Genomic DNA, 13,186 nt, shown 5'->3' with positions numbered 1-13,186 from the left:
CACCCCCATCTCCTACCTACTAACCTCATCCTGCCCCCTTGACCTGTCCATCCTCCCTGGACTGACCTATCTCCTCCCTACCTCCCCACCTACACTCACCTTTACTGGATCCATCCCTGCCTCTTTGACCTGTCTGTCTCCTCTCCACCTATCCTCTCCTTTATCCAACTCCTATCCGCCTATCCCTCTCTCCCTATCTATTTCAGAACCCCCTTCCCCTCCCCCATTTCTGAAGAAGGGTCTAGGCCCGAAACGTCAGCCTTCCTGCTCTTCTGATGCTGCTTGGCCTGCTGTGTTCATCCAGCTCTACACCTTGTTATCAAGGATATTTGCCGTATTGGACAGAATTCAGTCAGTAACACAGTATAAAGGCATAAAGTTTTTATGGCATGGAAAGAAGCCCTTCTGCCCAACATGACCATGCTGGTCATCAAATATCTATCTATTCTAATCCCATTTTCCAGCACTTGGCTCATCACCTTGAATGCTATCCCCATGTAATAATCACCCCCTCAATTCATCTGCCTTACTTGAAAGACTTATTGCATTGAAATAAATGCCATCTAGCCTTGCCATGCTCCTCCACCTACCCCCTACAAGGTTCCTTGGTCTTGTTCCAGTTCGGGTTCAACCCATTGAACTTGTACTGTCCCATCTTCCCCAGAAATGAACCCAATAATCCAGGAATCTAAAAACCTCCCTTCTGCTTCAACTGTTCAGCCACACACTTATCTGTTCTATTTGCCTATTCCTGTAGTTACAAGCCTGCGTCACCAAGAGTAAACCCAGAAATTACAACCTTTGAGGTCCTGCTTTTTAAATCTGCTGCCTAGCTCCCTAAACTCTTGTTGCAGGACCTCATTCCTCATTCTACCTATGCCCTTGGTCCCAACTTAAAATACAATCTTTGAATGTTCACCTCCCCACTATGGAATACCCTGCAGCTGTTCAATGACCTCTATGATGCTTGCCCCAGGGAAGCAATACACTATCCTGTAGTCACAGAAACATCTATCTATATCCTTCACTATTGAGTCTGCTACTATTGTTGTTCTCCATCTCTTTCTGCTCCTCCCTTGGCTGGGATGCTATACTCCCAGCAAAAGCATTACTCTCATTGTTTTCCAACTCAGAGAAAATCTGTTCTTGAGTGAGATGCGGTCTGGTGTTTTCCCGACTACCTGGCTGCCACCTTCCTTCGGAACATGGTCATCCATTCCCTGACGGAACTTGCTGAAGCTGCAGGGTGGCCACATAATTCTCAGCCTTGCAGATGCACTGCCTTGCCTCTAGCCAACACTCAGTCTTCAAAACCCAGCACTCAGGCTGATGAAACCAATGGCACATCCCGCAGATGTGGTCATCCATAATGTCAAGAGCATCTAAGATTTCCCTCAGTGTGGGGCTGGAGGAAAACAGCAGGTCAGGCAACAGGATACCAGTCCTGATGAAGGGTCTAGGCTCGAAACGTTGACTCTCCTGCTCCCTTGATGCTGTGTTCCTCCAGTTCTACACTGTATCGACTCTGATTCCAGCATCTGCAGTTCTTGCTATCTCCTAAGATTTCCCACATACTGCAGGACATGGTCCAACACATACGACTGATCTCCCCTGCCATACATTGTATTAGCCTGAAACTTAGTTAAGATTCAGTGGAGACAATGCTCTGAATGTTATGGGCTGTTTAAGTAGCTGCAGCAGGAGTTGCCAGTCCAGTCAGAGGGCCAGCTGCTCAGCAGCGTCACCAGGAGCAGTGACCATTCCTGAGGCAAACAGGGGTCTCTTCAGCCTGCAGCAGGGAGGAACTCAAAAAAAAATCACTTAATGGAACAGAAATCCCTCCAAGAGTATCAGTGGGGCCGTGGTGTCTGTCGGCCCGGTACATGGCACCCATAGCTTTAAAATCTTTCTCTGTCAGCCACGCCACACAGCTCAGGAGTAGCGGGATGTGTGAGGGAGGGGGTCAATCTGCCATCAGCAAAATACTGACAGCAAAGTAAAATGGCAATTATCAATTCTTTGCATATTTATATTGGCTGCCGCCTCCTTGGGGATTCTAGTCCATTGTTGGTAACATATTGGCAGGATCTGACACAGCTCCCCATGATTTTACCAACTTGTCTCCCTTCCCACTTCCTGCAGGCCAGTAAAATTCAGCCCACGGTATTTGGGAAACCACTGAGCAATTTTTCTTTCTGAATTCTCTGGTAGCTATACTATTCTGTGCCTTTTCAAACTAACTTTACACTGTCTCCCAGTTCCCAATTCCTGAAATTAAAACTTTGCATTCTTGTGTGCAATTTCATCCAGGACCTCGCCTCTCCTTTGTCTTGAGCTCCTTGAACTTTAAAATCCCACCTTCAAACACCACCTGTCTTTCTTTCACATTCACCCTTCCCACCAGTGGTTACTGTGCCATCATTTCCTGTGCCATCATCCCAACATCTCCTGTTTTTCTACATCTACACCACGCTCTCCTACTTAAGACTCTAAAGTCATTTCCTCCCAATAAACTCTTGCTTGGCTCAACATTCACTGTTTTTCATTCATGTCTTGAGCATCTTTCTGTATCAAGACATATAATAGTCATTGTGGTCACAGTATATTTATCAGTAGCTTCAACTATAGAGAAGGTTACTTCAACTGGTGAAAGTAATAATATAGTTTCATAAATTTGTGTTTAGATGAGGGTGGGTCACTCATTTATTGCTCATCCCTGGTAGCCCTTAAATAGATAGTTGTGGATCTTCCTCTCGGATTCCTGCAGTACATATGATGGAGGTACTGTGTGATTCTGTTAAGTAGCAGATTTTGACACAGTGACCATGTGTGCCTAAATTGGGTGTTGGCTGACTTTGAGGGGAACTTGACAGTGAACTTGGAGAAGATAGCATTTCCACACACCTGTTCAACTATGCTATTCCAATGATGGACAGGAGGAATATTTAAGCTGGTGTGGGAAGCATCAAGCATATAATAGTTCGTATTGAGTGTCTTGAATATTGGTGCAACTGTACTCATCTAGGCAAGTGGAAAATATTCTGTCACCATTCCTTGTTATATCCTGTTCCACTCACAGTTCAGGCCAATCAGAATTGCTGCAACAGTATATTGTTGAAAACAAATGATGAGAATCCAAATTATTAACTCTAAACCCCATAAACTCTCACAGTATCAAGTCAAACTTGGCCAAAGAAATACCTTGCCGATTTTATTTATTGCTATTCCTTAGCTGATTAATCAATATAGCCCTGTGTTTAATGCAATATAGAAGGAATAAAGTGGACAGCAAGGGTGTTGATGTACTTTGGATGAGGCCTTCAATGTCCATCACCAAAGGTGGTTGGATAAGATCATTCCTGACCATACTGGCTGAGTTCTGAAGGATAAAGTTGTCAGACAAGGCTTCCAGCAGAAATCACAGAAGAGAAGAAAGCTCATTTGACTTCGTCCTCAATTAACCTGTCACAGATCCATCTGAACTTGACAGTAATGGTAGGAGTTATCACAGCACTATCTTTGTGGAGAGATAAAGTTTCTCGACCATTGACACTCTCCACTGTGTTGCTATAGCAACATGGAGCACTCTGTCTCATCATCCACAGCAAGTGCCATTCCATCACAGTCTAAAATCTCTCGTTATGGTGTATCCCTTATTCTATTATCACTCAACGACGGGATTGAAACTGGTTCAATTCATGCAGAGGTGCATACTTGGAAAAGCACCAATTACCTGAAAATGAGGTGCCCACCTGGTGGCGCTATAACATAAGATTGCCTGCTACAAGCACGGCAACAGAATGCTATCGAAAGAGCTAAGTGATTCCATAAATAACAGATCAAACCAAAGCTACAACGTTCTCCAACAATCAGCCATGAATGTTTGTGTAGCATTAAACAGCTAAGAAGAAACGGGCTCAGAGTGCTGTGGAGGGTGGGTCATTAATTATATTCAAGGCTGATATAGACAGGTTTTTAACCATTAAGGCAGCAAAGTGGAGCTAAGGACTATCAGGTCAGCCATGATCTCATTGAATGGCAGAGCAGAATCAATGGGCTAAATGACCTACTTCTGCTCCTGTGTCTTATGGTCTTGGGTCTGATCACATCCACTTGATTGGCATTGCGATCATTAAATTCCCAACTATCAACAGTCTCTGAGTCATCATTGACCAGAGAGCTTAACTGTTCTAGTAATATATATACTTTGGTTAGGTATTCTGCAGTAAGTGCCTAATTTCCTGACTACCAAAAGTTGCTCCACCATCTGCAAGTCACAAGTCAGGAGTTTGATGGATTACTCTCAATCTGCTTGGATGAATGCAGTTCCACCAGCACTCAAACAGTTTAACACAATGCAGCCCACTTGTACAGTCCACCGTTTACCACCATAAACATACAGTCCCTCCACTATATGGGTACAATGACTGCTAAATCTTTGTGTCACATGCATTGCAGCACCTCATCAAGGCTTCTTCAACAGTATCTTCCAAAGTATGACTTCTATCACCTAATTGGACATGAGCACTGGGCACATGAGAGTACACCTCCATTGAAGAAAAAACACTGCATTCTAATTTGGTAATACATCACTGATTCCATCTGTAGATATAGAGTCCTGCCTTTGGTTTAGAAATTGTAGTTTACAGAGTATGTGGGGAGAAGAATTAATATTTGAATATCAAATATATTCCTGTTTATGAAATACCTGAATTAGGCTTATTTCAACTTGATTTGGTGTCAGATTGCATTGAGACATTGCACCTTTCAGGCAGTCTCACAATGTTTCTATTTAGATCAAGACCAAGATCCACTGCAGGAGTTATACATTCAATACATCTTTGGTTACAATCTATGAAGTGAGTAGCAGAAGGAGCACACTATTCAGCAAGGCTGTTTAAAATAAATGAATTCAAGGAAAAATAAATATCTTCGTTAAGTCCTTTTGAAGTACAGGTTTGTGAGGATGAATTTTTTTGGAAATCTGTAGTGCAGGTACTGAATAGCTCAAATGTTACGTCCATCGAGTAAGAGCAAAAATGAGTCAATGTTAATTATTAAAAATGGAGAAACTGAAAGCCTTACCATACGAACTTCTAGCCAGCGATTGGCAGCTGTGAGGAACAAGGAGGCGATGTTATTAGTGTCGGTGAGCTCCAGCAGATGCTGCCTAAAGCGATTTTCTTCCCTGAAAATATAGAGTCCAGTGATAGAAGTTTTAAAAAGTTCATGTCTGATGATAATGAGGAGAAAATGAACATTCTTCCCTGTCGATCCTTATTCATCAACTGAAATAATTTATTCAGAATCTACAATCCATTCAAAATGCTATTTTAGCTCTCAATAGTATTAACACACAGCACACCATGTAAGTCTTTTATGCATATTTTTATGCATAGCATTCCTGATCTGTGCTGAGCTAGTTAAGCTGACTGTACAATAGAACTGCTTGAGTCAACATCAATACCTAAATTGTCACAATTACAATTGGAGGTCTAGAAGGTAGCTAATTTACTTTTGATACAAAATCCATGTGATTCACACTGCCTTGGAGATGACCATTCAGAGGGGAATACCATTAAAAATCACTATAGTGCCAGGTTACAATTTTTTGGATCATCTATCTCTTATCAGTATCAGCTGTTAGATCTTACTGAGTGGCAGAGTGGGCTTAATGGGCTGGCTGGCTTATTCATCCTTCTTCATATGAGATTTTTGTCATTCCACATTTCTTGGATTAATTAGCACCGACATATGAACCAACCAACTCCAGTTTAATCAAGGTTACAATGATAACATAGGCCTGTACAGGATTGTAAACATCATTGTAAACCACCTGCACTGTCACAGAGTTCATAAAGTACCATTCTGAACTCCAGTTTTTACATCCCTCAATTTACCAACACTATGCTAAAAAATAGATTTTGGTTTTCACGACAAGGACAGTGATGTGGTGAAATATTTTATACCCTTCATAAATACTGCCTGATTTTCATTCTAATTCTAATCTGCTGTATATGTGATTTTCTTTAGTAGATATTATGATAATTATTTTATAATCAGTGTAAATACGCAGAACAACAATTACATTTTCGCTTATCTTATGTTCACTTCTTAGAACAAAATAAATAAATCACAGTGGGCTAGGTAAACCTGTCTTTTGCTCTGACCTTATGACGGAATCAAATGAAGATATGCTCTAAAGCCCAATGATTTTCTTTCGAACTAGCCAAGGACCTTTCTAGCCTTTCTCAGCAGAGCATACCAATTACATGGAACAAACATTTTCTTATTGCTTCCTTCTTGGAGAGGCAGTTGGGAGTTTGACCTTTGACTCTTAGACTTCGTGTGAAATGGCAAAATCAGAATAGTTTTGAAAAAGTGAGGTCATTGAAGAGAATATAGTAATGGCTAAATTTATGTGACAGTGGCATTAATAAGGGTTTCAGCAGTTGGAAGGCTGCGAGAGAGCCGGTTGCACATGGTGTCTTATCATTAGAGGCTGTGTCGTTAGCCACTGAGGCCCCTTCCTCCTGTAAGTTCCTCTGTATTACTGTTACAACATAGAGACAGATGGCTGAACCGAATCAGCCCTTCTACCTCTGTATTTGCAACACAGTAAAATTAAACCATTGAACACCACTCTTCCCTCCCCACCAAAGCTGACTCAAATGGTTTCTATTCCAGACTACTGAAGAACCAATCCCAGACTTTGCGAATAAATAATACCACGCTCTGGTTTTGTATCACAAGCAAAAGACTCAATTTAGTGAATACTCAATAACTTTGGCAGAGAAAAGAATAAACAAGAAGGTAATCTGATTAATGTCAGTGCTTTGAATTCATTTGTTTTCACCCCCATCATTCACACAAGACAGACAGACAAACAAACAAACACAGTCAAGAGATAAATAAATGAAAATAACAAAATTGGCTTTCATGAATGATTGTTTCACAGGCATAGTTATGGACTGCTTGGTTGCTTTACTCGAAGTATCAATCAGGGTCACCACCTCAGTTCACTCACGGAAAAGGCAGTAATACTTCTAGCTCAATTTTCTACTTCTTTGGCTTCCAAAATTTGGTGTGTGAGATAAGACAGGGAGCTTTCAAATCTTCATGGTGTGTCATCACCTGCCTAGCGCATCTTCTCCAGAAAACACTGCCAGTGTTCAAATAGAACTCCAACTCTAGTTCTGCCTGATAGACCGAACATATTTTTCCACTGAGACCTGAAATATGACACAACAACTGCTATCTGTTTTAACATAGGATTTCTTCCAGACCTGCTGGAACCAATTCCCAGATACTGATCTTGTAAATAGCCATCTTCTGCTGTCCGTTTAAACACAATGCTCTTCCCAGGATTGCTACGTCTGTAGGAAACCTGTTGATCAAGACTCAGTCGGCAATTAAGCTCCACGCTTGACCTCACAAACAAATAAAAGGTTGCTTGGTCTGTTCTGTTCCTTTCCCACAAACTGTTTCAGTTAATCCGTAAGTCACCTTTAGCTCCAAACTAAAATTATTAAAAGAATAAAATCAAAAATAATGAAAAATCAACAAGGGTTCTAACATTACTTAAGCCACAAATGTTTGTCATTTGATGCTTGATTTCATGTTGAAAACTGACAATCAATTGAGACAAAGGATCAAGGGAATTGCTGCTATTTCCTACTCATGAATGCTCAATTTGTGATCCACTCAGGCCACTCATCACAGCATTGACCTGAACATGTTCAAAAGGGCTGATCTTGAACGGTGACATGAGAGTGACTGCCACTGACATCGAGGTCATTTTAGGATAATAGGTCGGTTCAACATTATGGGCCGAAGGGCCTGTATTGTGCTGTACTGTTCTATGTTCTATGTTCTAAGGTGGTAATTGCCTGAGTATTCCATTAAGGGGGTGAGCAAAATTGAAGTCAATGGAATCAGGAGCAAAGACTCAATCGGTTGCAGCCAGGCCTAATGTTAATGAAGATGGTTATCGCTGTTAGAGGCCAATCTTTCAGCTCCAGGACACTGCTTTAGGCATTTTTCAGTGCTGTGTCCAGGACTTAAGCCTTTTTAGCTGCTTCCCTCCTTCATTAAGTCAGAAGTGGAGATGTTTGCTGATAATTACAGTGTTCAGTCTATCTGGAATTTCTTAAATGGTGAAGTTTATCTGTCTACATATGCAGCAAGACCTGGCTAAAACATTGTGAGGTTTAGACTGATAAGTGGCAATAACAACAGCACTATAGAAGTCACAATAATCATCATATCTAACAAAAGAGTTCAACCAACTGTCCTTGACATTCAATGAAATTACCATAGTAGTCCAAAGTAATAGAAATGTGTAGCAAAGATGCAGGATATTTGCCCTACTAAATTTGCACTGGCTGTCAAGTAACAATCCATCTTAAGTCTATTTTCCAGCTCTAGGTCCATAGTCTTGTAGTTTTAAAGCACTTCATTTATTTATTCAAGAATTTTAAAATGTTTTAAGGGTTTCAACCTCTACCATCCTTTCAGGCAGTGAGTTCTAGATTCCCATCACTGTCTCCATAGAAATATTTCCCTTTGAAACCACCCTAAACCTCTTACCTTAAATCTATGCCCTCTGGTTATGGGCCCTTCAATCAAAAACAGGAGGAACAATCCACTGTCTAGACACCTCATAATTTTATGTACTTCACTTCAGTTTCCTCTCACCCTGCTTTATTCCAAAGAAAGCAATCTTAGACTGTCTGTTCTCTTGAAGTGGTGTTGTTGGGTAGGTAGTTCACCATTAAACAGAAATTTAACTGGACCAGGTATGTAAGTACTGCAACAACAAAAACAGGTCAGAAACTAGGTTTTCTACAGTGAGTTGTTCATTTGCTAACTCTCCAAAGTCTTCCTAAAATCCAGACTACTTTGCGCACTTGCTTGAAACGTACAATTCCAAGAACACTGATGAAATATGGTATTAATTGAAACATTCCTATTGTTTTGTCTAATTGAGCTCAAATAACAGGAATAGAACTCAAGGATATGTGTTATGTGTACATTAGTTACGGCATGTTTAAACAGTAGACCTATGTCTGCACACCCTGTGCCAGGGCATCTGTTACGTTTGAATTGCTTTGAGTTATGTTTGCTCTGAAGCCACTTGCAGTTCCTCTTTTTCTTCCTCCGACATATATCTGAGAAATATCGGGGACCCATTGGGATTCCGTTTTGCAGTCTTTGAAAAATTTGGGTCAAACCCTCCAGGCTGAGAATATACTCCAGAAAGACCTAACTTTACAGCTGAGGCCAGAAAGTCAGATGTAGAGAAGGTAAAATTATACTAAAAAGTGTACCCCATGAAACAACTTAGGTAGTTAGCCTTCAAGGCTTCATCTGCATCTTTAATTGCCAGTTCTTTGGCAGGATATTAGCTTTAGATATTTTCTAATCAACAAGTTTAGAAATGTTATTAAATTATCTCTAGAGCAAGTCGGACTTGAACCCAGGCCTCCTGGTCAGTGCATACTACCACTGCACTACAAATGCCTCCAGGTATATGCATTATACTGATACATAGTAGAAGGATGGAGTTCAGGGCAGAGATTGTGAATTTAGGATGGGGTAGATAATTCAATTCTAAAACTGTAATTTGCATCTTAGACTGCTAATTAGTACTATAAATTAGGTGGATGTTAATTTGGATACATTATTCATGGGATGAAAGTCTGCTAGAATGGGATTCAGCTTCAAATACTAGCCATGTACATAAGTGCTGTTATAATTATGTCTTTCTTGATCTGACAAATTTCAAGATCATTTAATTAGGTACATCTCAAAATTCATTGTCATTGGGGCTTGTGTCATCTTTTGATCAGTAGTGCTTTAGGATAACAGCCAAAAATAGACTATTATAGCATTTGTCACAGTTCACAGTAGTAGATTTTATAAGAAGTGCTATCATTTTTCAGAGATAGTAGGAACTGCAGATGCTGGAGAATCTGAGATAACAAGGTGTAGAGCTGGATGAACACAGCAGGCCAAGCAGCATCAGAGGAGCAGGAAGGCTGACGTTTCGGGCCTAGACCCTTCTTCAGAAATGGGGGAGGGGAAGGGGGTTCTGAAATAAATAGGGAGAGAGGGGGAGGCGGATAGAAGATGGATAGATGAGAAGATAAGGTGGAGAGGAGACAGACAGGTCAAAGAGGCGGGGATGGAGCCAGTAAAGGTGTGTGTAGGTGGGGAGGTAGGGAGGAGATAGGTCAGTCCAGGGAGGACGGACGGGTCAAGGGGGCGGGATGAGGTTAGTAGGTAGGAGATAGGGTTGGGGCTTGAGGTGGGAGGAGGGGATAGGTGGGAGGAAGGACAGGTTAGGGAGGCGGGGACGAGCTGGGCTGGTTTTGGGATGCGGTAAGGGGAGGGGAGATTTTGAAGCTTGTGAAGTCCACATTGATACCATTGGGCTGCAGGGTTCCCAACCGGAATATGAGTTGCTGTTCCTGCAATCTTCGGGTAGCATCGTTGTGGCACTGCAGGAGGCCCAGGATGGACATGTCGTCTGAGGAATGGGAGGGAGGGTTGAAATGGTTCGCGACTGGGAGGTGCAGTTGTTTCGTGTGAACCAAGTTTAGGTGTTCTGCAAAGCAGTCTCCAAGCCTCCGCTTTGTTTCCCCGATGTAGAGGATCTGCTTGGGGATGAGTTGCAGGAAATGCAGGAGACACGGTCGAGGGCGTTCTCGACCACTGAGGGGGGAAAGTTGCGGTCCTTGATAAATGAGGACATCTGAGATGTACGGGAGTGGAATGCCTGATCTTGGGAGCAGATGCGGCGGAGGCGAAGGAATTGGGAATAGGGGATGGCATTTTTGCAGGAAGGTGGGTGGGAGGAGGTGTATTCTAGGTAGCTGTGGGAGTCGGTGGGCTTGAAATGGATATCGGTTTCTAGGTGGTTGCCGGAGATGGAGACAGAGAGGTCCAGGAAGGAGAGAGAGGTATTAGAGATGGTCGAGGTGAACTTAAGGTTGGGGTGGAAAGTGTTGGTGAAGTGAATGAACTGTTCGAGCTCCTCGTGGGAGGACGAGGCGGTGCTGATACAGTCATCAATGTAACGGAGTAAGAGGTGAGGTTTAGGGCCAGTGTAGGTACGGAAGAGGGATTGTTCCACCTAACCTACAAAGAGGCAGGCATAGCTTGGGCCCATGCGGGTACCCATGGCCACCCCCTTTGTCTGTAGGAAGTGGGAGGAATTGAAAGAGAAGTTGTTGAGGGTGAGGACGAGTTCGGCTAAGCGGATGAGGGTGTCAGTGGAGGGGGACTGGTCGGGCCTGCGGGACAGGAAGAAGTGGAGGGCCTTTACGCCATCTGTATGGGGAATGCAGGTGTATAGGGACTGGATGTCCATGGTAAAGATGAGGTGTTGGGGACTTATTTGGCTGGCTGTACAACATTAGTTCGCTACACAAAATCACATTCCTTCTTAATGAGTCATTGCCTGGGTGTCACTGTGAAGAGTTTATAGATGAAGTAACAAGGAGCAGCAAGAAAATTATTGAATACACTAATAAGTGGCATGCTACATGACAAATTTTAATGGAACAAGAATGCCATTTTAACCTGAGTTTATATTTACCTCAAGGCTCGTATTGTGGTTAATCCCTCCACAGTTTCAGAAAAATGGGATAACAGGGGAAGTTGTGTGCTGTCGTCTAATTGCTGGAGGTCTCTGCAGTAAATAGGAGAATGTAAGTAGAATCAGCATTCTATTGGTGGTAAAGATTTTACCGTATTCTTCATTCAAAAGATGGTAATCCTAATTCAGCTGCACTGGAACAAATTCTAATAAATATTTTCTCTGCCTAAATCCTCATGTGCGATAGGATTGTTAATTACAAAACTTGAAAATCTGAATTATATGAAATATTCACAAGCAGGATAGATATTTTCTAATCAACCAGTTTAAAGATGTTATGACATATCTGTCAACCAGCTGGGACTTGAAGCTAGGCCTCCTAGTTCAGAACCCATTCATAAACAGGATTAGAATATCTAATTTGTTCAATCAATAAGGAAGCATTCAACAATTTGTCAGTGATAATATCATATATGAGATGTAAGTTTCTTATAGCTACTCCAATAAAGGATTCTGATATTTTCCTTTGTGCATTCTAAACAGGTACACTGGTAGTTGCGTGCCATTCTGTGAAGCTTTCACTTCAGAAAGGATCTGTAGTCATTAGAACTTCAAATATGAGGAGAGGTTGAAATGTCAGTATCTATATTTCTGGAGTAGAATAGGTTAAGAAATGATGGTGGAAATATTTCCAAGGTAGTGAGAAATTTTGGTGGACCATTCGGAGAAAAGCTGCTCAGTCTCTGAGGTGTGCATCAATAGCCACAGGTCATAGATTTTTAAAATCATTAGCAAAAGATCTAAAGGGGACATCAAGAGATATTTTTAAAATCAAAGTTTTTATTTAATCCAGAACATTTATCTGAAAAATCTGTTGGAAACTGATTCCATCAATTAACATAAAAGAAGTTGAATTGGTACTCAGAGTTTCGACAAAAAAAAATGGCAATTTGGGGGTGAGCATGTCTGCTTTGTCGAAGAGCTGAAATAGGCCTGAGGGCCAATGGCCTCCTGTGGTGTATATTTCTATAATTCTACTCAAATTCATTTGATGCTGGAACTGGAAGCTTTTATCTCCTCATTATGGTTAGGATTGAATCAAAGTTCAAAGGTGAAAGACATCTATCCAACTGCACCAAACAAATTCAATAATATTTTAATGCAGTTTTAATTCATCAAATGATATAATATCTCATATATATAGTTCTATATGACTATAGATCTTTCCTGAAGTGAAAGTTTCACAGAATTGCCCACAATGCACTAAGTGAGACTTAACCAATTATTTAAATATTCTAACAATATTTTTTGTTTTCATATGTTATTCCACTATTTACAAAAAAAAAGCAACCCCTTTTTACAAAAAAACTTTAGGGTTATATGAACACCAAAATTTCTTTGCTCATTTACACTTTTCAAAATTGTGCCATTTCTCGTAAATTATCTCTCCATTTCCATCTTACCAATATTCGCCATTTAAACTTGGATACATTGGATTCCATCTGTCCTATTGCAAGTTTTGTATTGTCATGTCCAAAAAGGCATGAAGAGGTCTTAAATTGTTTATAAAAACAAAAACAGAAG

At 41.2% G+C, this 13,186-nt stretch overlaps 1 protein-coding gene across 1 annotated transcript in view; it reads right to left on the bottom strand.

The window, feature by feature from the left end:
• Window positions 1-13,186, bottom strand: part of abcc8 (ATP-binding cassette, sub-family C (CFTR/MRP), member 8) — a 202,470-nt gene that overhangs the window by 30,954 nt on the left and 158,330 nt on the right. Inside the window, exons 29-30 of the mRNA XM_048606980.1 lie at window positions 11,603-11,695; window positions 5,086-5,188 (exon numbers count right to left, since the gene is read on the bottom strand). Coding sequence (XP_048462937.1) covers window positions 5,086-5,188; window positions 11,603-11,695 — 196 coding nt within the window. The remainder of the gene's footprint in view (window positions 1-5,085; window positions 5,189-11,602; window positions 11,696-13,186) is intronic.

The sequence above is a fragment of the Rhincodon typus genome, chromosome 17 (assembly GCF_021869965.1).
Source record: "Rhincodon typus isolate 14 chromosome 17, sRhiTyp1.1, whole genome shotgun sequence".
Lineage (NCBI taxonomy): Eukaryota > Metazoa > Chordata > Chondrichthyes > Orectolobiformes > Rhincodontidae > Rhincodon > Rhincodon typus.
Note: the sequence above shows the minus strand (reverse complement) of the source record. Positions and strands in the feature narration are given on the sequence as shown.